The 26,403-nt window shown below is 46.2% G+C and overlaps 1 protein-coding gene across 1 annotated transcript in view; it reads left to right on the forward strand.

Moving 5' to 3' along the window:
* The first annotated feature begins 10,036 nt into the window (after positions 1–10,036).
* The window catches only part of ZFPM1 (zinc finger protein, FOG family member 1), a 229,618-nt gene continuing 213,251 nt past the window's right edge, over positions 10,037–26,403 (forward strand). Inside the window, exon 1 of the mRNA XM_007477290.3 lies at positions 10,037–10,611. Within this exon, the coding sequence (XP_007477352.2) occupies positions 10,572–10,611 (40 nt within the window). The 5' untranslated portion in view covers positions 10,037–10,571. The remainder of the gene's footprint in view (positions 10,612–26,403) is intronic.

The raw sequence follows: 26,403 nt of genomic DNA on the forward strand, positions 1-26,403 counted from the left end.
GGAAGTCAGAGCTAGACCTACTCAACTACATGTCAGACTCTTCCAAACATCTGCTCCTGGCTCTGGAACCTGCTACCTCCCTGCTGCTCCTGATATCAGGTTCTAAGGAGGTTGGGACTCTGTAACACAGCCTAAAAATGAGAAGAGCTTTTGGTTAGGTTTCTGAAGGCAGTTGCCCAATTCAGGAATATATTTTGTAGAAAGGAGAAAACTGAAATTAGATAAAGCTGAACACCAATTCTCGTTCTTTTCCCAAATGATAATGTTGTTGCTGATAGCAATTTATTTCAAGGCAGCTGGGTCACAAGGTGGACAGAACACCAAGCCTGAAAAGGAAGACCTAAGTTCAAACCCAGCTTCAAACACTAGCCAAGTGACCCTGGGCAAGTCATTTAACTCTGTTGACCTCAGTTTTCTCACCTGTAAAATGAGCTGGAGAATGGACATGGTAAACCACTCTTGTATCCCTGCCAAGAAAACCCCAAATAGAGTTCAAAGACTTTAAAAATGACTGAACAAAATAATGGCAAAATGCTACCCAGCCAGTAAAGACCAAGATGGCATTCAAGGTCCTTCTACAATTTCTTTCCCTGCACTTCCCCACCACTCTACTTTTCTAGGTACTTCCTGGGGAAATCACTTAACTCCTGCCTGTCTTCAGTTTCCTCAGCTATAAAATAGACACCATAATAGCACCTCCATGCCAGAAACTATGCAGAAAGTCCTGGATCCAGAGAAGGTGCTTAATAAATTCTTGTTTCCTTCTTTCTGCCCTTATCTCTCCCAGCTGCTGAAAATCAACTCTCCACTCCCAGCTAACTGGTATGCTCACTGTCCCTGGAACATGATGCCTTTTCCTTCCGTCCTTTCTCCATGCCTTTATTCAGAGCAGTTTCCCTGCCTGTAACACCTTCCTTGCTTATCCTTCAAAGCCCTGTTTAATTCCTGACTTCCCCAGTGAAGCTTTCCTGGATCACATAAGAATAGAATGCTAATAACTCAGATTCCTAGAAGGTCCTAGACTTAGAGTCTCCCCCACCCACCCCCAGATCATCTAGCCCACGCCCCTTGTGTTACAGACAGAACCTCATAGACAATGGAATGACTTGCCCAAGGTCATACAACTAATGAACTGAGTCAGCATTTGAACCTAGGTCCTCTGACTTCAAATTCACTGCGATTTAATGTTCTACATAGGGACAACTCAGTGGCCCAATGGATAGATTTGGAGTTGGGAGGCTGAGGTTCAAATTTATTTTCAGATACTTTCTAGCTCTGTGATCCTGGGAAACTCACTTAACTCCAATTCCCTAACCCTTACTTACCATTCTTCCACCTTAGAATTGGTACTAAGACAAAAGGTAAGGTTTAAAAAAATACTCTATATAAATGTTAGCCAGTATGTTCTAGCAACAGACACCTTTTCCAATTGCTTTGATAAGTAGAGGGATCCCTTCCATCACAGCCTGATAAATCACAGGTCAGCATAAGAAATTCAGAGGGAATTTTTGAGCTTTGCAGAAGCTGCAAATGACATACAAAGGCCAGCAGATGACACAGAAAAAGTTTAGAAACTCAGAAATGCATAAAACAGGGGCAGCTAGGTGGCTCAGTGGATTGAAAGCCAGGCCTAGTGGTGGGAGGTCCTAGGTTCAAATATGGCCTCAGATACTTCCTAGCTGTGTGACCCTGGGCAAGTCACTTAACCCCCATTGCCTAGCCCTTATCACTCTTCTGCCTTGGAAGCAAAACATAGTATTGATTCTAAGATGGAAGGTAAGGGTTTAAAAAATGCATAAAACATTCATGCTGCTGCATAATATAAACACATTTTGTCTTGTAATGCCATAAATGTATATAATTCCTTTTTTAAAGTTAAAAGTTAAAGTTTGCCAAAAGAATGCAAAAGCCAATAGAAGACCTCCAAAGGCTAGAAATATAGAGCTGGCTTAACATCAATTTACACATAGCCCAAGACCAAATACCGCACCCAAATTTTACCATAGGGTACTATAAACCCCCCATAAAAGAAAAAAGAAAAAATTCAGACTTCTTCCCTGATCCAAAGGGAGGACAAAAAAAATTTACAAGAATTTTCCAGATCATGGGGGTGCTGCACCCCCTTGACCACTCTCCACCTGGAAGGGATACCTGTGCAGCCAAAAAAAAAAAGCATCATCTAATCATATCTCTGCTAAGAAAACCCTAAGTGACTTAAAAGACTTAAAAAATGAGTGAACAAAACAATGGCAAAATGGTACCCAGCCAGTAAAGACCAAGATGGACTTGAAGTCAAAAGATGTAAGGTCAAATCTTGCCACTGATGCTTACTTTTGGAGTGATGGATGACATTTTCTCTAGGAATCTGTTTCCTAATCTTTAATATGGGAATAATAATATTTTCCTCTATCTACCTAATATTGTTGTAAAGGGGAAAGCACCCCGTGGACTTTATGAAGGGACCAGGTTCAGGTTTCATGGTCTAATACTGATTCTCTCATTTGCTTCCACAGTGACCTTGGGTAAATCACCTTCCCCCTGTAGGTCTCCCTTTCCTTTTTTTGGAGGGGGAGAGTGGAGAGAAGTTGGAGGAGGAGTGGAGTTGGAGTCTAATGTTCTCACCAAGATACCTTCCATCTCCAAACCCTGAGGATTACTGGCCTAATTTTGCCAAGGAATAGATTTTTAAAATTTTGAACTGGTAATCATCCTCCAGCTTTGGAAGAGCCCAGCCCTCCAATGATCCATCAAAGGCCCCCTCTCCCCATACTGGACCAGAGCCTTAAAAGGGTCCATTCTCCTGAGTTGAAAGCTGCCAAGGATTTTGAAGCACCCAGAGCATCCCGGGATTGCAGTGACAGCAGCCTAAGATGACAGCATCGGTGTCAGAGAAGAGTACCTGGGATAGACATCAGAAATCTATCCCTGGAAGTTTTCAGCTTAAGAAGGGGAAAAAAAGAGCCACCATATATATATTATATACGGAGTTGTCAACAGCTCATCTCTGAGATGAAAAGGGATTTAAAGCTAAAACTCTGGAGCGAAACTATCTGGAAACCATCTGTTTACATATCACTTGACTGGCTAAATCAACCTCTGCTACATCACTTTTGCTTTCAGTCTCAGCAGAGACTTGACTGGCAAGCTAGTGGCAGGGAGCCTGGATGCCCAAAGCAGTCCAGTGCCTTGTCACTCCAGCACACCCCTCAACAGATTAGTTCACCTCCCCACTTAAAAAAAGGGAGGATGCTGGAAGCCTGGCACCTCTAAATCATTTACTAAATAGTAGCAGGAGGCAACCTGGTTTTCCAGTTGCTTTAGAGTCCAAGGACCTGAGTTCAAATCTTGCCTCTGACACTTTTTGCCTTGGCTTCCCCATCTGTAAGACAAAGGGTGTGGTACAAATGATTCTAGATATCTTTAGGCTTCTTCATCTAGTCCAGCAGAGGCTTTGCCTTGGACCAGAACTTTCACATGCATCTGAGCAGATGGAGTGTATTATCAGAGGTGTCCCACCTGCACATGTAGACAAAGTAGTAGAAGGAGCACTGGGCTGAGAGTCAGAATATCTGGGTTCTGTTTCTAGCCCTGGCATGGATTATCTCAGTCAACTCGCTTAATAGGTTCGAGTCTCAGTTTCCTTATCTGTAAAGTGGGCATAATAACCCCTTCCTTGCCTACCTCCACAGGGGTTTTCTGGAGAGCAAATGTGATTAATGGAGGGATGGGCTGTGTCAACTCCAAAGTCCTAATGCTTTCAGAAATTATCCTTAGTGACTGCCCATATGGAGAGAGGGCAGAATTTTCACTTACTTGACAATTTTGCTTAAGGTTCCAGGAACAGCTGCTAGGACCCAGAATTAGATTAATTGGGGGAGGGGGGAGGTTAAGAACATTGGATTTGACCTGAGTTTGAATTCTGTCTCTTACATCCTGTGTGACTTTCCTTTTTCGAGGTCTCCTCATTTTTTGATCTGTCAGAAGAAGGGCTGGACCCTGTCCCAATTCTATCCTATGATCAAGCATGGATCAAAACCCAGATGAGTTCCTCTGAGCCTCCCCTCTTCCTAGGACCCTCTGCATCCTTTCTCCCAAAGAGTCCCTGCCCCTCCACGGGCTTAGCTTGGGAGAGAAGACAACCAGGCAGGGAAGAGTTGGGGAGCAATTAACGAGTAGCCATATAATAAATTCCCAAATAGTGTGATATGGGAGTTCAGAGAAAAGCTAGGGAAGGGCAGCTTCTTGAAGAGGTAAGCCTTGACTTGGGCATTGAAGGCTGGGAATAATAATAATAATAATAATAAGCAGGTGGGTGTCTGAGAGGCAGGCCCAGAGTGGGAAGGTCCTGAGTTCAAATCTAGCCCCAGATACTTCCTAGCTATGTGATCCTGGGCAAGTCACTTAACCCCCTTTGCCTAGCCCATACTGTTCTTCTGCCTTGGAACCAATACCTAGTATTGATTCTAAGGCAGAAGATAAGAGTTAAAATAATAATAATTATTATATATCAGCTAATACTAATATATTATATAATAACATAATATATCAGCTAATATATACCAGCTAATATTATATATCATATCAACTAATAATATATTATATAATAATGTAATATATAGAATATTATCAGTCAATAATATGTTATATAATTATATAATATATTATAATATCAGTTAATAATATACAATAATGAAATATGTCATATCAGCTAATAATATGTTAAATATGATATATAACAATATAATATACTATATATAATATAATGTAATATATAGTAATAAAATAATATATCAGCTCATTTTTATATAGTGCTTTAAGGCTGACAAAACATATTGTAACCATTATCTCATTTGATCCTCACAACAACCCTGGTAGGGAGGTGCTATTAATATTCTTTTTTTTTTTTTACAGATGAGGAAACTGAGATGGAGACTGAGAGAGATTAAGGGATTTGTTCAAAGTTACAGAACTAAAAAAAGTCATGGAGGCAGGATTAGAACCCAAATGTTCCTATCTACAAGCCTAAGGGGCCAGAAGATACCCAGCTTCATAGATCTGGTGCCGGAGGGGGCCTGAGCAGCCATCTGATCCACGTGAGTGCTTTATTTTACAGATGAGTGGTTAAGTGACTAGCCCAAGATCATGCAGGTCATATCAGAGGCAGGGTTTGGATTTCTGAGGCACTGAGCAAGGATTAGAAAAGCTAGATAAAAATAAAATCTGGTCAAATTGTTAATCAAGCTAATAGATATTCTGGCAAAGGAGACTTTGGGACAGCATTTGAGCCAGCCAGCTAAAGTGAGATTTGGGGCTCATCTCAACATTGATTTGAACACAAGACCCTCCCAGGCAGTAATGCGTTCAGAAAAGCAGTGTCTATGGAAAAAAGAACCAGAGATCTGGGATTTTTAAAGTTGGACTCAGTTCCTATCTTTGTTAAAGAAATAAACAAAGAAAAACCCTGCCTCTCTGGGCCTCAGTTTCCTTATCTGCTAAATTGACCAGAAAAGGAACCTCGATGATCTTTAAGCTCCTAGCACTGGTAGCTCTAAACTATATAACCTCTACGAATGCTCAGAGCTCCTGGGTCAAATGTGCCTCTTCTCGAAGTCCAAGATGGATGGGAATTTGGCCCCTGGGGGTAGTTACATTAATCTATGAAAACATTAACCCAGAGCAAGGAAAAGACAGCAGAACATTCTTATCCACAGGCCTGCTTGCCTTTCCCCTCTGACCGGCAAAGGTGAAATAAGAACCAGGCTGAGGGGGAAATCGTGAAACCAGAGAGGAGTCAACAGAGAAGGTATTTAGTCCAAACAATGGGGTCTAGAGAGTGGGGAGGATGGGAGGCCCTAGGGGACAGGAAGGAGGGGTAGCTAGAACAGGCGGCCTTGGCTGGGTCTCTGGGTTTCCCACGCCCTCTGGGAGGTTCTCTCTGCTCCATCCAAGCTTTAGGAGTTTTCTGGGAGAATCTGGAATCCCTTGGAAGCTTCCTTTCCTAGAAGCAGATGCAAGTCTTTTGTATGATTTCAGCAGAGTTTGGCTTACTCCCCAATGGCAGGGCTGTAGGGGGACGGGGAAAGTAGGGAGGAGAGGTGGTGGTGGGGAGGACAGAGCCCCCGGATTTAGCCAGCAAACAGAGCAGTTTCAGAAGGACTGAATCTAAACAAATTCCCCTCAGTGAATTTTATTCCTCCCTCTTCCTAAGGTGTAAAAGGGAAAGGAGAATATTTCACTTTGGGGTGAAAACATTTTACCTCAATTCCCTACTTGATAAAAAGACACAGTAGTCCAGTAGAAAGAGTGCTAGGTTGGCAGTCAGAGGTCCTGGGTTCAAATCCCATTTCTGACATTTGCTAGATATGACCTGGGACAAATTACTAAACCTATCTAGGACTCGTCTTCCTTATCTGTAAAATGGGGAGGCTGGATTTCATGGCCTCCGTGGCTGATTCCAGCGTGAGATATATGATTGATATTCTCTGCCAGCTCTAATATTTTGAAGATATGACATAAAATTTCATTCATCTTCCTTATTCCCTCGTGCTCTCCTCCATAAAATAGACAGTAAAGGGGGCATCTAGGTGGCTTAGTGGACTGACAGCTCCACCTGGAGATGGGAGGTCCTGGGTTCAAATTTGATCTCAAACATTTCCTAGCTGTGTGACCTTGGACAAATCACTTAATCCCCATTGTTTAGCTCTTACCACTTTTCTACCTTGGAACCAATACATGGTTATTGATTCTAAGACAGAATGTATGGGTTTAAAAATAATAAAAACAAAATAGACAATAAATAGTCGTCATTCCAACAAAATTTCCCCAGAGTCCAATAAACCAATTCTTCCCAACCAAGAAATGGCTACTATGGTAGCCTGGACTGTTTTAACACTGAATTAGCATAAATACTCAGAGCTTATCAAATTTCATAATGGTTAGGTTGAAAGATCTCACAACTTAATTCTCTCTCAGTCTCTTCGATACAGGTATCCCTCCTGTTTCCTCCCTCACCACCCAAATAATTTCTGGTTCTTCTGGGGCAGGTGCCTCCCTAGTCTGAGTAATCCCCAACCTTGCTGTCAGCTGGGATCCCCACCTAAGATCCATCAAGATCATGCAGGCCCATTAGTCTATTCAATTTGATTCTGGAGAAATTGCTTCAACATCAGTTTTGTGGAAGACCCTATGCAAGTCTTTGAGGAGACTGCAATGGATCTATCAGTCAGTCAACAAATAATGGTTAAGTGCCTACTAGATGCCAGGCACTGTGCTAAGCTAAGCATACAAAGAAAGGCAAAAGACATTCCCTGCTCTCAAAGAGTTTGAGGTCTAACTGGGGAGACAACATGCAAACAACTAGGATCTCATCCCACTTTGCCCATAACAAGACATCTATCCTGCCAGTCCCGTGGTGGGTCCTCCCTCCTTGTCTACTGGAGAATTCTCCATAGGAAGTTTACCCAAATTTCTGGGGACTTTCTTTGAGTTCTTTCAAATAAATATGGATCAGGGTGGGATATAGAGATGCTATCCATGAATTATCCCTCCTTCTCAGAGCATAACCAGCACTTTTTTCTCCATCTGATGACATCCTTTATGCTGTTTCTGTTTCAGAATTTCTGGTCTGTAAAATATTACTGCCTGTTTCCACAGTGGATAGGGTGTTGGGCATGTAGGTAGGATGACCTGAGTTCGAATGTGGCCTCACACTCATTAGTTGTGTGTCCCTAGGCAAATCACTTCACCTTTGTCTGCTTTATTTTTCTTAACTATAAAAAGGGAATAATAATAGCATCCCTGCATCATTGGGAGAATCACATCTGATAATATCTGGAAAGTGCTTAGTGCAGTACCTGGCAAATAGTTTGATAAACCCTTTTTTTCCTTTCCAATTTTGTCCATCTTTGTGCTTTGGGTAAACTCTAGCTCCTATGCTTGAGAGACTCTAGTGTTCAGTCACCTAGCATTCCTGGAAGAATACTGCTGTTAAAAAGACAGACTTTTGTTTCAGGAAGATGTTTGGGGTCATTAAAAGTACTCTGCAATTCCCCCATACTTCTCCAGCCTGCTCTCTTCTTCCATTCCAATTCTGGGCCCAGCTTATTGTCTGTTTGTAGAATCTGTCCCAGAAATAGGTTCGGATGCATCATCATGCATCATCATAGTCTAAACAGTAGGCATTCTTCATCCACTTGGTCCTTCCTATATGGATAGTTAGGCTAAAATATTTTGAATGATTGTGGATCTCACTTAATGCTCTGTGTATATGTGTGTGTGTGTGTGTGTGCTCACACGCACATGTATGGATTTAGTCATGTGCAACTCTTTATGACTCTGTGGACCCTACTGCCCATGGGGTTTTCTTGGCAAAGATGTTGGAATGGTTTGCCATTTCCTTTTCCAGTGGATGAAGGTGAATGGACCTTGCCCAAGATCACAGACTTAGTAAGTGTCTGAGGCCACTCAAGTCTTCCTGGCTCCTGGTCTAACCCTCAATCCACAGCCTCAAAGACAAACAGTGATGAAGTGATATGCCCAGAGGCAAAAAGAGGCTAAGTGCCTTGCCTAAAGTCAAGAACTTTATTCACTGAGTGTCCTAGCTGCCTCCTTAGGTATTATAGTATCATAAAATTGGGAGGTATCTTGTCAAATGCCATCTTGTCAAAATATCTCATGCTACAGATGAGAAAATTGAGGTCCAAGGAGTTTATTTTTTCTGTTTTTTTTTTTAAATTAAATTTTATTTTTTCAACTAGCAAAAATTCACTTTCATCTCCCTTTTATCCCATCCTCCCCAACTGAGACTCCAAGGAAAACAACCCCCCTTTTATAAACATGTGTAGTATGGCAAAATACATTTCTGAAGTTAGGGCTGAAACAGAAGGATTTAAATGACTTGCCTAAGGTCACTCATGGGACCTCTAACTCTGTATTCTACTCTATCAAGGAATGTTTGGTGACTTGAACTGAAGGAAGGTACTGTGTGATTTTATTTATCCATTACTTCATTTAGCCCAAGCTTATCTAACACCTGCTTATGTACAGGCCATACACAGTTCAAGAGCTGGAGGATGATAGGCATCCAGCTTGAGCCCAAGTACTTCACTGTCACCATCTCCTAGTATTTAGAGTTGGTAGGAGCCTTAAAGGATGTGGGTCCAAACCTTGCAGACTCATAGGATGCCCCAAAATCTTGGTGTAGGTTCTTTAAAAACTTACATTTCCTCTTAAAATCAAATTAAACAAAACAAAACAAAAAGCAAAAAACTAATTATCATCTTCTCTATTAGTATCAATTTTTAAAAAGACCTTCTGTCTTGGGATCAATACTGGGTATGGGTTCTGAGGCAGAAGAGTGGTAAGGTCTAGGCAATGGGGGTTAAGTGACTTGCCTAAGGTCATATAGCTAGGAAGTGTATGAGACCAGATTTGAACCCAGGAGTTTCCATCTCCAGACCTGGCTCTCCATTGAGCCATCTTGTTGCCCCTTAACCTCATTCTCGAGTTAATCAAATTCATATCAACCTTGTGAGGAAGAGGCTTTGTAAGTTTTAAAGTTCTTGATATCCCAAAGTGCTTTACGGACATACGTCTGCATATTTCAGGAACGACACACAAATACGCATGACCAGTATCCACACAATGCCCACCATTAGGGTATTAGGCGATGCTCCTCTGTGCAGCTTGTGGTTTAACCGAGCCCCTCTTATCAGTCTGCTGGAATAGGCGGTCCAACTGCTCAAGGACTCCTCCACTCCGCCCCCAGACCTTCCCGCTCCTCCTCCCAAGCCCCTGGCCCCTCCCCGGGCCATGCCCCTCCCCTCCACCCCCCCACCTCCCGGGGCGGCCTGGTTGCGCCCCGCCCTCGCCCTCCCCTGGTTCCCCCGGGCTGTCCTCAGCGCGCCCGCCGGGCTCCGCGGGGCGGAGCCAGGGAGGCCGGGGCCGGGGGGGCGGAGCCTGGCCTGGCCGGAGCGGGAGTGACGCTAGTCCTAAGCCCGGCCCCTCTGGGCCCCGCCCCAGTCCGCTCCTCCCCTCTCCAATCCTGCCTTCCCGCCCCCTCCCCTGCGCTCCCCGTGCGGTGGAACGCTCAGCCGGGTTGAGAGACAGCTACATCGCTGGTTCCATTGAGAAAATCGAAGCGCAGCGGCTGCGAGCGGCCAGAGCCGGGGCTCTCGCAGCCGGCCGCGAGCTCCGCTCACGCCAGCCCTAGCCGCCACCGCCTGCTAGTCCGCCTGGCTTGCCCGGCCGTCCGTCCTCCCGGCCGGCCGCGGCCACAGCTCGCCCTGCTCCGCCGAGCTAGGCAGGGGGGGGCATCCCCCCCTCGCCTCCCGCCTCCCGCGGCGCTCTGCGGCTCCGCAGCCACCGGGCCGAGATTGGGGGGCGGGAGGAGTGGGGCGGGGGCGCCGCGGGAGCCGCCGCGAGCCGAGGCCGGCGACCAGGGAGCTCCCCGGCTGCAGGGAGTGCGCGGCTGGCATGAGAGGCTGCGGCCGCCGCCTGCGTCTCCGGAGCCAGTCCACGACCCGCGGCCGGCCGAGCAGCTAGAGGGAGGAAGGGAGCCGATCGCTGGAGAGATGTCCAGGAGAAAACAGAGCAACCCCCGGCAGATCAAACGTAAGTGGCAAACTTTGGGCAGGGGTGGCCGCCGCCGCGGCCACTGCCGCCGCCACTAGAGAAGGAGGAGGAGCCGGCGGGGAATGAGAGAGAGGGAGGGAGGGAGGGAGGGGCGGCGGCCGGCCTCGGGGTACCCCCTCCTTTCCCCGGCCACCGACCTCGACCCGCTTCTCCCTTGCGCCCGCTGGGGACGATTTCTCCTCTCCTTTCCCGATCTGCAACTTGAACGGCCGCGGCGGGGTCAGAGCGCCCCACCCCCAGCAGTCACCGAAGCCCCCTGTTAACTGGGACCGTTCGCCCCCCTAGGTAGCACCGCTACGTCTGCGGACCCGACCAGAGGGAGGGGAAAGCTAGCGAACCAGAGGCGGCTCTGTCTCCCGTGGGATCTCAGTGTCTCCCTGGCAGACAGCTGCCTAGATAAAGTCTGTATTGTTGCTTCCCCTCCTCCCCCCACCCCCACCCCGGTCCTCCTCTCGTCTCCCCCTTCGTGCCATTTTGGCGTTCCTTCGGAGCGTCCTTCACCCTTCACCCAGCCTCTTCCCTAGCTACTCCCGGCTCCCACTCCCCACAGCCACCCCTTTGGTAGTCAGTCTCTGTTGCCGCCTCCTGCAGCGTTGGCTGTTTGCAGTGACATGTAATCTAATCTCCATAGGGCAGATCTGAAATGTATATACGTGAGCTGCCGCTTGTACTGTATGGTCCGAGGGGGTGGGAGGAGGGGGGGGGCGATTCTTATTTTTAATTTTACTTGTGACTAAGGGAAGTTTGAGCCGGAGCTAAGTGGGTTTACTGGTCTCTCCCTTTCCCTCCCTCCTCCCTTGGCTTTCAGCGAGATGTTTCAGCCAGATAAGGCAGCCTCTGATCTGAGTGGAGATAAAGTTTAAAATATTCCATTCTGCAAGTCCCATCCTGATAAGATCACTCTGTCGGGACGGGCTGAAATTGTGATCTTATCTTCCCAGTTTGACTCTCACAGTCTTTGTATTAAAAGAGAGAGAGAGAGAGAGACACACACACACACACACACACACACACACACAGAGAGAGAGAGAGAGAGAGAGAGAGAGAGAGAGAGAGAGAGAGAGAGAGAGAGAGAGATCATGATTATCTAGGAGCTTTAAAAAAAAAGCCGTGCAAAGTCTGGGGAGATGTCTCACTGAGGGTTTTGTAAGATATTTGGCTACTTTTAATTTTTCTTCTGGAAACCTTGTAACCTCAGCTGCTGGGTCCTCCCTTGGCTGCCCTCAACCTGCCATACTTGTTGGCTTTTGAAAGCTAAAAGGAGGGACGGGTGAAACCCTGATAAAGTATCTTGATAAAATCCAGACCGAGACCACCAGGCATTGCTTTATAAGTATTTCGCTCCTCCCCCCCCCCCCATCCCCACCCCCCTCCCCTTCCGTCCCTGTCCAAGCCCTCTCTTGCTGATAGCGTTGCCCTGGGTTGTCATTCTCCTAGGGAACCGAGCTGATCAAGCCGGGAGAATCTGATTTCAGGTCTAGCAGAGATGAAAGAGATTACTGTTGTATATTCAGGGTGGGGAGGCGGTTGGGGATTCTATGAAACTGCTGGAACTTTTCCACTAATAGGGGTTACCTGTTTGTCTCCCCCCCCCACCCCCGCCCCAAACTCCTTGCAGTCCTCCCTCCCCCACCCCCTCTAGTAGATCTAAGTTGTGGATAACGCTCAGATGGAGGGATAGTTTGAACACGCCCCCGTAGAACAAATGTTGCTTTTATCAGCCTAGCGAAATAATTGCCATCTTGAGTGGCATCTACCTGCCAGTCTGACTGGGCGATGGCTCAGCTGAGAAGTCCTGATCCAATCTAGAGGGGAAAGATGGGAAGTTGCCCCCCACCCCTAGGGTTTTTGAAGGGGGGCGGGAGTTCTGCTCCCCTCTGTTCAGGAGGCGAGTAAAGTGGACATCTGCAGTGGGGCTGCCATCAGAACCACCTTTCCATGTGCCTTCAGTCAGGCCATTCCAGCCAAATTAGCTGAAGTTAGTTTCTGATGCGGCAGCTGGTCGGTCGGTGGCTTTGTACCCAACCGAGATGCTGCTCCCTGCCTAGGCAACAATGCTGATCTTTTTCGTGATAAAGTCTGTTTGAGGCCGGTGCACGCTCACTGTGTGTGCATGAGTGTGTGACAGGAAGCCGGCATCCTCACAATTGCTCTGGCTTCCCCCCAGCCCGGCACCCACCCTAACAATAACTTATTAACGTGGTGGTCTGGGTTAATAATAGCGCCGAGCTCCGACGACTGCTGGGCTGGGTGGGGAGATGTCGTGAGGTCTCTGCGGGAAGCGTTGTTAAGCATTTGTTTCTCTGCCTCTCCCCTTCACCCCTGGGAGATGTCTGCCGCTTTAATGCTTAATAAGGAGTAAAAGGTGATCCCAAGATGGATTGCGATGCCGGCCGGCCCGGGCAGCCTGCTGCATGTTAGTGGGAAAGCAGAGCAGCTGGGGAGCTCAGCTCCGTCGCGGGCCCCTCGGCTTTCTGCAGAGATGGCGAGTAGGAGATAAGGTGGGGGCCACACTGATGGCCTTGAGATGCTCATGGCCCAAACTGACCAGTCCCAAAGCAACCTGGCCCCTTTTCATTCTGTCTCTGAGAAAGCAGTCATTAGGAGCTGGAGAGGTGCTCAGAGATGACTATTATCTCCATCCAGTGGGGGGGGGGGGGAGCAGTGGTTGGATCCAGGTTCTGGTAATCCCGCTCCTATAATGCACAAACTGTTTACAAGTATACTTCTTTCGTGTTAGCTGGAGTATTAAAACCTCCCACAGATTCAGATCTGCCCTCCTCTGTTTTCTTCTCTGTGTGCCTCTGTTCTTGCCCCCCCCCCTTTTTTTTTTGACTTGATGAGAATTGCAGATAGACTCAAAAGAGATCTCAGGTTAGAAGGAGATTGCCAAAACTGATAAGGGGAGAGAGAGAGAGAGAGAGAGAGAGAGAGAGAGAGAGAGAGAGAGAGAGAGAGAGAGAGAGAGAGAGAGAGAGAGAGAGAGAGAGAGAGAGAGAGAGAGAGAGAGAGAGAGAGAGAGATCAGACATTGGACTATATTTAAGATGGTCTGGCTAATTTTTTTCTTCTGGCCAGCACCAGATCAGGCCAGGGCCACTTGGGATGAGGAACCCTCACATCCTTGTCCTCCTCCTGTCCCAGGGTTCCCAGTTGTCCTCATCACATTGCAGCCTGGCATAGAACTTGGGGGAGAGGACAAAAAGGTGGGGGTTCTCCCTCCTTCACCCCCCCTAATTTGCTCATCTGGCCTTTGTGGGGCTGTCCATTTAGGTTGCTTCTGACTTCCAGCCCGATTGTGGACTGAGTTAAGATGTATAAGGCGATTGTGACTGGGTGGTGATGGAATGGCTAACAATTTCTGGCCCTTCCTGTATTTCAAAGGCAATCTCTGGGCCAGATCTCTCCTTGTCTCCCCCCTCCCCACCAGCTCCCACCCCTTTGGTGGATTTGGTCCTTTGCTGCTCCTTAGATCAGAGGAAACTGATAAGTAAATGAGGCTGATTTCCTTGGTGGTAAAGGCTACTTACTACTTCCCAGCCCTCCCTCTGCCCTCTCTTCCTCCTGTTGCCCCCCCCCCTTCCCCCAAGTCTAAGCCTTAGGGAGACCCACCACCCCTCAGATGCTGCAGCTGTCTCTCTCTCTCTCTCTCTCTCTCTCTCTCTCTCTCTCTCTCTCTCTCTCTCTCTCTCTCTCTCTCTCTCTCTCTCTCTTTCTCTCTCTCTCTCTCTCTTTTGTTCTGCTCTGAGATAGATGTGCCCAGCAGATAAGCAAGAAAACCGATCACAGTCCTGATAGCCTCTTCTGTTTATTAACTTGAAACATAGGAGCTGGGGCCCCCACACAAAGTGAGAAAGCTCCCAGCAGCTGGGAGCTGGCAGTTAAGAAAGAGTTAGGACTTTGGAGATGGGGAGAACAGATAAGGGGAGCCTGATCCCCAACTGATGGGAGCTCTTGGAGGGCCTGGAACTCCTCTCCCTTCCCCCCTCCTTTCTCTTAATTTTGAAAAAAAAAAAAAAAGAACCCAGAACTGAAGAGGCTCCAGTAGTTTGAGGACGTTTCTGCCTGCCTGCCTGTTTTTCCTTTCGGTTCCAGTTTCAGCTACAGTAGATGTGAATTCCTGATAAGCGCTGGGGCCTGATCTCCAGGCTGATAAAGATTGCCAAGCCAGATAAGAGGTGCTTATCTCTACCCACCAGACTGGAGCAGGATTCGCCTATAATAACAAACAGTGAAAAGCAAAGTCGAGGGGGGTGGGGTAAGGGGGCTCCAACAATTTGTTCCATTGCAAATGTGATTAATGCAGGCCTTTTAATTATCTGATTCTGGGTGGAGGGGGGGGGGGGGGGAGGGAAGGAGAAAAGGAAAAGGGGCTGGCCAGAAAGTAGGCTACACTGCCAGGCCAGGGTGTTTTATTTTATTATTTTTTTTACCCAAACTTGGCAAAATCCATGTCATTGAAAAGAAACTGGTTCTCTGCTGCCTTCTTTTTAATTAGGTCCAGGTGGTACAACCCATTAAAATGGAAGAAAGCTGACTTTTCATGATTATTTGCTGAGTGATGGAAATGTTTTGGTGAAAATAACAGCCTCTTTTAAAACAGATTTCCTCTCATTCCTAGAAGATGGTGTGAGATAGTGATCCGTGGTTCATCATTAGCCCTCAGCAAGAGGGTGGTAGTTTTCAGTTGCTCTCTGGATTGGTTTTTGGGTTTTTTGGAGGGTGGGGGAAGGAGGTTGTATTTTGTTTAATTTTCATAAATTATCTACACCTAGGTTGGGCTGGGTGCTGCTTGTTACTAAAGTTCAGTTGCTGTGAGTTTTCTGCAAAAGAAAAAAAACCTGCCCCCTCCCCAACTTTCCACCCCTGCCAAAGAGTTTTTACTTTCTTGACATTTTCCTGGTTTGGAAAATAGCCCTGGGAAAGCCCTCTTCCCAGGTTCTATTAGCAGAAGTTCTTTGTTAAGTAGCACCCTACTCCCACCCTGGAAAAACCAGAGTGACTCTAAGCTCCCTATTGGCAGGCCAACATATTTGAACCCACTGCCCTTCAGTATCACTGTAGGGATGTCAAGCCACAATAGGGATGAGACCTTCTAGTCTCATCCATCTAGCTCATCAGCCTAGTCCCATAAGATAGAATATTCCAAATGCTGTGTCCGAAGGTTTCCCAAGAGCCTTCTGGATCATCAAAGGAAGAGAGATAGGATTGCCAGACTTCAGGCCATTTGGGGAGATCCCGCCAGTGACTTCATTAGTTGGGTTGTGCACCCCATCCCCATCATTGCATTTCAGCATCCTGTGAGGCAGTTCCCTCTGCCAATGACCATCTGTACTGGATCTTTACCTTACAGAGTAGCCTGGGGCACTAAGAGAGCAATGGACTTGCCCAGCCTCACATAACAAGCCAGTCTATGTGAGCAGTAGCTCTGGAGCTCAGTTCTTTTCCACTCCAAGGCCAGCTCTTTATCCAGTCTCCATCCTGCCTCTCTAGATAGTTCTCTGCTCTCCCTATAGGCCGACCAGAAACTAGGGACACCAAGGGGGTTCTAGGCTGAGCCCTGACGACAATTTGTTCTATGTCTATCAGCAAGTTAATTGATACCTAGACCCCAATGTCTTCCTCTATCATGAGAGGTTCAACGAATGATCTCTTTGCCCAGCAATTGACAATCTACATCCTGGAATCTCTCTTAGCTCTGGGGTTCAGAGTGGATAGAGTGCCTCCAGGCCATCTGCTTCATCTAGAAAACAAACTCCTGTGGCACTTACCTCAATGGACCACATTATGTGGAACCCTCCATTCCACCCTCTACCTCCAGAGAAAGCTGTTGGAGTTGGATGGATGTGGCTCAAAGCATACTATCTGTCACAGCAGTAGATTTTTGCTTTTGTAGAAGTGTGCTCTTACAGCAATGGCCAGTGTGGTAGTGTGTTTTACATGATAATAAAAATAAAAGAAAAAACCAAAAAATGTTAAGAAAAAAATACAATCTTCCATTCCCATGCCAGAGAATCTGGACTTTAATTATATTGGAGGAGAGAGAGAAGTTAGGTTATCCTGGAAGGGTCATTTACTGGAAACTTCCGGGAACTACTCTGGCAAGCAAAGGTTTTCTCCTTTGGTATAATGAGATCAGAGTCTTCATTTCCATCTCCACTTCTGGCTCTCTTTGCAGGGGCTTCATTCATATTCTGTGAATGAATTGGGGGTACCTTCTGCAGAGGGACCCCTGTTCTGCTCAATTTGTTTCCTCTGAAATAGTTTTTTTTCTGGACCCTAGAGTTCTTTGGAAACCTTCTCTCCCCCTCCTCCAATTAAAAAGTATCAAGTCTTATCCATTCTGTCCCCTCAATGCCTCTTAAATCTGTCCCTTTCTACTCACAAAGTCATCCATCTGGCTTAAGCCTCCATCCTCTCTTCCTTGAACTGTTGCTATAGTCTCCTAATTGGCCTCCCTAATTCTAGTCTCTTCCCCTCTTCAGTACACTCTCTTGCCAAAAGTGATTTTCTCAAAGGTCTTTTGCTGACCATGCCACTTCTTTGCTCAGGAATCTGCTGTGGCTCCTCCTTGCCTCAAGGATAAAAAAGAAATTCCATTTGTCTTTTGAATCCTTCACAATTTCTAATTTACCTTGCTAGGTTATTACACATTATTATCCTTGAAGAACTATTTCAGCTGAATTGGCATGCTTGCCCATCCTCATAAAATATATTCAATCATTCATTTTCTTGCTTTTGTATAGGCTTACCTTCTCATATATTTCCTAACACACACACACACACAGACACACAGACACACAGACACACACACACACACACACACACACACACACAAACTTTCTTTCTATCTCTCTCTCTCTCACTTTCTCTCTCCCCTTACCTTCTATCTTAGTTCTAAGATGGAAGAGTGGCATAAGATTAGTGACTTGCCTAAAGTTACACAGCTAGGAAGTATCTGAGGCCAGATTTTGAACCTAGGTCCTCCCCACTTAATCTATTATTCTACCTAGCTGCCCCACCTAACTTTCTTTAAAGCTTAATTCTGGTATGACCTCCTGGAGGGAAGCATATTCTAATTCTACTCTCCTCCCTCCACCCATGTTAGGACCCCTTCTTCAGAGATTATTTGGCATATATTTTATTTTGTATTTTTCTGTATACATATACCTCCTCCTGTGGGTTCCTAGAAGCCAAGGTTCTTTGTATCCCTCCACAATAGCTTCTGGTTCTTTAAAAAGAAATCAATTTTATTTGTTTTTTCGATTTTATTTTATTTTCAGTCCTTGTAGACACTTAATAAATGCTTGTGGAATGAATAAACTACAAGGGATGCTTACTGACTTCTGGAGAGAGTCTCTGGGTTCCCAGCTCCCTTCTCATGTCTAGCTGAGTTTTAGAAGTTATGTTTATTCTCCTCATTCACTGAAATGAGCTTACCAGTTGCTGGTCCCTATAAAAAAGAAGAAGGAAAAAAACCTTGGGATTATAGACCTTTACAGCTAGGAGGAACCTTTGTGATCATCTGTCATAGGAGGCACAGAACTGGAAAGTTAGAAGTGTCCTTAGTGATCATCTAGCCCAACCCCATCATTTTATAGATGGGAAAACAAACCCCCAAAGGGAGGGGATTATGCCCTTGATCACATAGCTAAGCAGTGGAAATCAGGCCAAAACTCAGCTGTCATTTACTCAATGTCTAAATTGTGCGCCAGGTACAGTACATACTTTCTAATTCCCATTTCGATGCCTTTTTTTTTAATAACCCTTTCCTTTTGTCTTTCAATTGATACTAGATATCATTCCAAGGCAGAAGAGCAGTAATGTCTAGGCAATGAGGTTTAAGTGACTTGCCCCAAGTCACACAAGTAGGAAGTGACTGAGGTAGATTTGAACCCAGATCCTCCCAATTCCAGGCCTGACTCTCTTTCCACCTAGCTGTCTCTCAAGTTCTTTTCACCGAATAATCTCATTCTGATTGCTACTTAAAGCCCAACTATGTACTTGGTGTATGAACTGGTTTAGAAAAGGTCAAACACCTTCCCCCCAACTTTCAAATTTGATTGTATGAGTAATTATTCCAATCAGGGAACTCTCAGAAGCTGCCTCAAGGCCACCTCCTTTCCTCAGCAGTCATCTGTGTAAGCCCATGGGCAACTCCTGACACCGTCAAGCTGAAGGTAAGACAGTGAAGAGCAGGGGGAAGAGTCAAGTGCCATTAACCTAGAGGCTGGCTGCCTCTCCTAATGGCTGTTTGGGGAGCAATTAAAATGGATAGAGGAATTCACCATCAAAAGACAGAGTCCAACCCACTCAGTCTCTTGGAGTTGATTTCTCTGTGATGGGAATGGTTTGATCATGGGCAGTATTGTGGCCTGGGGCTTCCTTTTCTCCTCTCCTCTCTAGCCTGGGTCTAGCAGCCGTCTTGCAATAATCATAGTCCTTTGTAGAATAAAAATGAAATTGCTTTTAGAGGTATTGTCTGGGGCCATGGAAGACCCCAAAGTCAATTGGCCCAGTGGGATCAGGACCCGCAGGGATCAAACCTGTGACTTTGGTAAGCTCTTAAACTGCCCATCAGCCAGACTGAAATGCTGAGGTTACCCAAGACTCTGCTATAGAGTTCCAAAAGGTAGGACCAGATAGATTCCAGCTCGTTCAATCTAAGAAAGGAAGAGATTTCTAACAGTGGTACTCAACTACAGAATGAACTATCTTGTGAGGCAGTGAGTTCCTTTTCATTTGGAGGCATCCAAGTAGAAAAGGCTAAACTAGATCTCTTCTGAAGTTCTTTGAACCTGCATCTAATGGCCCCAGATGAGTTTTTCTTTCTCATTGAACCAATATTCCAATACTCTGCTTCATTTCTCGTCTTGTACACTTATGAGAGATGACATTAAGTTTTAGGCATCAGCACCAACTTTTTTAAAATGGAAGAACCATTTTTATGAAATTGTTTCTTTACCTCATTGTCTTATTTATTTCAGCAGAGAGACTACAATGAGTCAGGGTTGGGGATGGAGAGAAAAACCTAGGCAAGGAAAGGGGGTTACTGAAGTAGTAGAGAGTGATACACAGGTCTTTAAGTAGCCACCAATAGTTCTTTCTCAGAGACTAGGGAAAAATAGCAGCAACCCTTTACACATATCCTTAGTTCATAAGAATATAGTTCCAGATCTACTACCTATTAGATCATGAACAGAGTTCCCTGATTTGAATTACTCATACAATCAAATTTTGAAAATATTTAATGTGTGGGTACATAAATGCCCTTTTCTAAACCAATTCATACATCTAATTTATAGGTAGTTGGTATGATCCAGAAGAGATCTCAGACGCTATATAGTTCAGTCCCCTCATTTTACACATGATGAAATTAAGGCCCAATGAGTGTGAATAACTTGTCCAAGGGGGTACTGTTAGTTAATGTCCATCCCAGGATTTGAACTGAGATCCCTTGCTTCCAAAACCATCATTCCTTCCGCCATACTCCTTTTTCTTTCTCAACTGCAGATTCTTTTAATGTTACCTGGCATAAATGTTCCTGGTTGAACTTGGACTAACCCTGAGGGATGCCAGGGAGCCTTTGCCCCCTTGTGGATATTTAGCTGGGAGAGGCAGCCTGACTAGTGAAGTTCTTCTCTCCTGAATGCATGATGACTTCTAATTTGGGGCTTTGGTGACTTTTGGGCTCTTGGCCTACTGGCATCTGCCATTGATCTCCATGCTGCTCCTCGCCAAGGGCCACTCAGCTGCTGTTGTTTCTGCCCCACTACTTCTCTTGGCAACCTCAGTCTCTCTACAGAGGTCACTCTGCCAGAGCCAAGGGGTGGCACCGGAGCACTGCTGGGGATTTAAATGGGTCAGTTGGGGAAGAAAGGAGGAACCGGAATGTGATGCCATTAATTGTACCACTTATCTCCTGTTTCTATGCCAACCAGACGTTCCCTGAGTTTGACGGGCCCGTGAATAATACTCCAGGCCGTGCCTATCTGCCATCGACACGACTCTTCGTGGAGGCAGCTGTTGCCTGGTTGATTGGTATCACCCAACCTCCTAGCCCAGTTGCTCGGTCTGGGCACATAGGCTCTCCTTGTCCTTCCTGCCAGAACTCCTTTTGGTGCCTACCATTGGCCTCTGTTGGGTTGATGTCCAAGGGGCAAAGTCTCTTCTTGGTCTAAGTCAGGAGTTTTCATCATCACACACACAAACACACATATGCAAGAACCTTGGATTTGGACGTTGAAGCCCTGGGTTCAAATTGCAGCTCCAGACATATTGCTCATGTAACCTTGGGCAAGCCCCTTCATCTCTGAGTCTCAGTGCCCTTATTTATAAAATAAGGAGGATTAGACTAGACCAGAGGTTCTTAACTTTTCTTGTGCCCTGGATTCCTTGGGCAGTTTGGTGAAGCCAATGGACCACTTCTCAGAATCATTTTTTCTTAATCCATACCATCATCGGTTCTAAGGCAGAAGAGGAGTTAAGGACTAGGAACGGGGATTAAATAACTTCCTCAGGGTCACACAGCTAAGACATATCTGTGGCTAGATTTGAACCCAAGCTCTCCCATCTTTAGGCCTGGCTTTCAATCCACTGAACCACTTTTGCTGCCCCCAGAATCATTTTTGAATGTATAAAACAAAATACGAAGGATCACAAATCATACTGCTGTGAAATTTTCATTTATTTTTATAGTTCACAGACTCTAGGTTTAGAACTTCTAGGCTAGATGATCTAGTTTCCTGTAGGTCTAAGCCCTGTGATCATAGATGATCCCTTAGTTGACCTAGTCCACCCCCTCAAAGGTCTCCTCAACCCTAAATCCTTCCATCCCAGTCTTGGAAACTACCAGAGGTCCATGCACATAATGCCAGGACTGACTTCGTCTTGGCTTCTAGAATTGGGATTGAGAGCACTGGGGCTTTTTATTATGCCTGATAAAAAATGTCCTGTAAACATCAAGGGTCTGGTATAAATGCTAGCTATTGATATGGGCCTCAGGCTGATCCAAGCCTCCATTTCCCACGTCTGATCATTTCTACTGTGTGTTCCCCCCAACCTAGAATCACCTCTTCCTCACCCTTAGCATCCTTAGACTCTTCCTTCACTCAAGGTTCAGCTGATGGCCCACCAGTGTCAAGTTATGAATTTCTCTCCCGCTTCAGAGGATCACATGTAAACTTAATCTGTATATGCTATTTCTTTCCAGTAGAATATAAGCAAATTGAGGTGAGAGACTGTTAATGTTTCAGCCTTGGTTCCTCTGTTGTTATTCAGTCGTTTCAATCATACCTGGCTCTTCATGACCCCATTTGGGTTTTTCTTGGCAAACATACTGGACTGGTTTGCCATTTCCTTTTCCACTTGACACATGTGGAAACTGAGGGAGACAAGGCTAAGTGACTTGCCCAGGGTCACACAGCTAGTTAGTGTTCGATTGAACTCAGGAAGAGGAGCCTTCCTGACCCCAGACTACCCAACAAGTAATAAGTACCCAGCCAATGAGGTAAAGAGCGCTCTGGATTGGAGCCACTTATCACCTTTTAATTCATGGGCATCTTTGGGTCCTGATTTCTGGAATTGGACTAAATGGTCTCCAAAGCTCCTTCTAGCTCATGGCTCTTGGTATAACTAGCCCCTCGGCGTAGTTTGCCCTACCATCCATTCCAACAGAAACTCTGATGTTCTTGTGATTCCCCCAAAGCTAACATAGCTCAAGCAGAGCAACCTGGATGGTGCTCCCTCCTGCTACCACCAGGTTGGCTGGGGAGCTGGCAGAGAGAATGGAGTAGTGGGGAGCTGGGGAGTCCAAGAATACACATTTGTGTGACACATCAAGGTAGGTGCATTGCTTGAAATGACAGGGATATGCATGGTTAAGCCCAGGAGACACTGAAGAGAGGCGTTTGCCTTTACACCAACCAACCCAGGAACAAATATTTACTTAATGCATACCACAGTCCAGGGATAGGATGTGCAGAGTCCAAAAATAACCCACCCTTGCCCTCAAAGAGCTTCCATTCTTGGGGGGGGGGGGGGGAGACATGAATTGATTGGGTGATGACTCCCTCAGCACCCCCCCAGGACTTCTTGGGACTAAAGGAGTTGAGGCACTTGACGTTTAACACTGGCCTTGGACTTGGGGAGAGAAGGGAGGGATGGTCCTGGCTGGGGGCAGGGGATGAAGGGCTAGATGAGGACCGATGGGACCCTAACAATTCACCAGTTGTGGGAGGGCCAGGCTGGGAGCAATGCTCCAGACTGCCCTTCTCCCTTCCTCATCTTACCACCAGGCTCACTAAAGGCTGCTTTTCCCATCTCTCAGGTCTAGAGGACCCAAGGAAGGTCCCACAGGGGAAGCACTTGGAAAGGTTGACTCCCAAGCTAGGGTTGGGCATCTTTAGGCTTCAGCTGCCCCCTAGGAGACCACTAGTACTTTCCCTGTCTTCCTCAAGCCAATGCTGAGGAGTTGGCAAAGCCTACAGAGAAAGGGGGCTCACTCTCTCCCACTCTGCTCATCTCTGCAGCTGCAGCCCAGGCCAATACACCAAGGGAAGACGAAAGCCCCTCCCCAAAGGAGAAGGCTATTTAGGGGCTTACAGCTATCCTTCAGCTCCATTCAACCTAGGAAATTGGAGTTAGGGGGTTTATTTTTTTCTTTCCAATGCCCAAGCTATGAGTCAATGAGCATTTATAGGGTCCCACTGGGCCCTGGGATTAACCTCCTTTAACTTTCAGAGTCAAAATATTCCTCATTCTTTTCTTGCCTGGTCTGCCCTACCCGAGAGCTGCTGGCTGGCTCCTGCCCTGGTGTACTGGTTGCTTTAGAGGCAGAGACATGGTAGCTGAACTCTCAACACTCACCCATTATGACCGGCTCTCTTCTTTTAATATTGGAGTTCAAGTCCCTGATGGAGGAGTTCAGTCAGTTAACAAGTGTTATTTGGTTGTCCCCGACTCTTCATGGCCCCATTTGGAGTTTTCTTGGCAAAGACACTAGAGTGGTCTGGTGTTTCCTTCTCCAACTCATTTTACTGATGAAGAAACTGAGGCAAACAGGATTAAGTGACTTGCCCAGGGTCACACAGCTAGGATGTAAGTGCTCTTATTAAGTCCTGCCATATGCCAGGCACCATGCTAACCACTATGCAAAGTGCTTAGGCAGGTGTGGAAATTAGGAACCACCTTGGACTCTGATTGGCTGCATTTCCCCTTATCTGGCCAACATCTTAGACCTCAATCTAGTTTCCTCTCCCTCCTTATCCCTCTCCCCCTCCCAACTTCTCTGCCCCTGTTAGAATATAAACTCCTTGAGGGCAGGGTTTGTTTGTTTGTATTTTAAAACCTTTCCTTCCATCTTAGAATCCATACAAAGTATTGGTTCCAAAGCAGAAGAGCAGTAAGGGCTAGGCACTGGGGTTGTGTCCTGTCCAGGGTCACACAGCTAGAAATTGTTTGAGGTCAAATTTGAACTCAGGACTTCCCTAGACCTGGCTCTTTATCCATAGAGCCACCTAGTTGTCCCAAGGGCAGGGATTTTCTTGCTTGTTTGTATGTTCAGTGCTTAGCACTTCACAAATTATCTCTCCAAGCAGCCATCCATCCCTAGGTCTATCTACTCGGGTGTGCCAGTGTCCATTCCCTTTCTGATCTCTGACTCTCCTCCAGGACCTGCTGCATTGCTCTGTACACAAAAGGTCTTAATAATTACTTTTTGAGTGAACAAATGAAAGAAGGAACTATTGGAGTTGTTGCTGATTGAGCAATAGGATGTGACTTTAAATCCCTCTTCTGACAGTTGCCTCCTTTATACCACTTTGGCAAGTGGGCCACTTCTTTGTGAGACTCTATTTCCTTATCTGTAAAATGGTGGTATTGGCCTAGTTGGCCTTGAAGGCCTCCTTAAACTTCTCTTCTTTGAAATAGTGAAAGGGGGATGGCTTCTGGGCTAGTTTCATGTGGTTCCACTGGCTTTCTTAGCCAAAGTTTTTATGCAAAAAACCAAAACAAAACAGAAGCCCTCCTCTGCCGCCCAATCTCTCTATCCCTTTGCTCTTTTGTTTTTTCAAGTTTAGAGGACTTGGGAAGGAGCCTCTAGTCCCCACTGTGCCAAATCAGAAAGGGGGGGCTGTGTGTGTGTGTGTGTGTGTGTGTGTGTGTGTGTGTGTGTATTGCAGAGCCCAGAGGGAACCTTCCATTGGAATTGGGGCCATTTGGGACCTGAGGGTGGCAAGAGCTTTATGTACAGGTTCAGAAAACAACCCTTGATTCACCCTGCTCCGAGAGAGACTAGAAGGGGCACCAACTTTTTCTGCAGAACCAGAAAGTCCAGCCTTGGCCCTGGGCAGACTGAATTTCTCTCTTACTCTAGACTCTGGCAAGGCTGTTTTTCCAAGGCTTGGGTCAGTCCAGCCCTGGCCTAATTCAGCATTCCAAGGCCATCTCCCTCTCACTGGGGACCCACAGGGAAGCCTTTCTGCCCAGGCCCTGGACTCCCCTTCCCCATCTCTCACTCTGTTTGGGGGAGGAAGAACCCCAGCTCAGGGACAAAACCATTCTGCTCCCCTGCTCGAGGCAACTAGCAATACTCCTCATTGTTCCTGCAGCAACATGTTTTGAAGAGGGGCTGAGACACAGAAAGGAATGTAACTGTTGACCTTGGTTGGGAATAGGGTTAAGGAGTATATATGCCAGTGAGTCACTTCAGATAAGGGCCTTCCACTCTGGCTTTCTCCACCCCCCTTTTCCCATCTCTGCCTCCCCCTCTGCTGGCTGGCTTCCTTTTCTTCTATCTCCCCATTGGTCTATCTCTCCAGCCTGTTGGCTTTCCCATTTGGCCCTCCATGGGTTTTCCCAATAGCCTGCCCTGCCTTCTACTTCTCTCCTGATACAGTTTTTCAATCTAGTTCAACAGACTATATTGGGTGCCTGCTGTATATGCAGAATCAGAATGGAATAGTAGGGGAGAGCTCTGGACTATCTTGGGGTCAACTTCTGGCCTGCCATCTACTCCCTCTGACCCAGGAAGCCTTTCCCAACTTGCCTTTAATTCTGTTAATTATTTCCTATTTATCCTATACAGTTTTCTTTGGATATATTGGTGTTGTGTCCCCTGTTTGATTGTAAGTTCTTTGAAGGCAGAAACTGCCATTGACCTCTTTTTGTTCCCCAGTCTTAGCATAATGCCTGAGCACATAGTAGGTGCTTAATAAGTATTGATTGATTAATGGGATTTAAAAGTGTAAGAGATCTTAAGAGACCAGGTTCAACCCTATCCTTTTACAGACATGATCCTGAGAGGTAAGATGGTTTGCCATCAAGGAAGGAAGTAGTAGAGCTGAGCTCCTGGTTCAAATCCCAGTCCTGCCTCCAGAGCAAGGGCTCCTTGCTGCCAACTCCTTCTGCCTCCCTGGGCACCATCATCTTTCTTCCTTGATCAATGGAAAGGGTTGGTGGTCCTAGAATCCTACATCTAGGATGGGAGACCATTTGATTCAACATCTTCCTTTTAAGGATGAAGAAACTTATTTTCTCTCATCTAAAAAAAAGTGAGACCCAGGGAGATTTAAGTGACTTGCCTTAAGGTTACAGCAATAACATGGCATGAAAGGTAATGCTTGAACCCAACTCCTCTAACTGCAAGGTCAGTATTCTTTTTTGTCCCAGGTTCTGTGAACTTAGAAAAACATTACCTAACTGCTACCCAACTTCCACCCCATACACATCTGTCTTCTCTCTCTCTCTCTCTCTCTCTCTCTCTCTCTCTCTC

The sequence above is a fragment of the Monodelphis domestica genome, chromosome 1 (genome assembly GCF_027887165.1).
Source record: "Monodelphis domestica isolate mMonDom1 chromosome 1, mMonDom1.pri, whole genome shotgun sequence".
Classification (NCBI taxonomy): Eukaryota; Metazoa; Chordata; class Mammalia; order Didelphimorphia; family Didelphidae; genus Monodelphis; species Monodelphis domestica.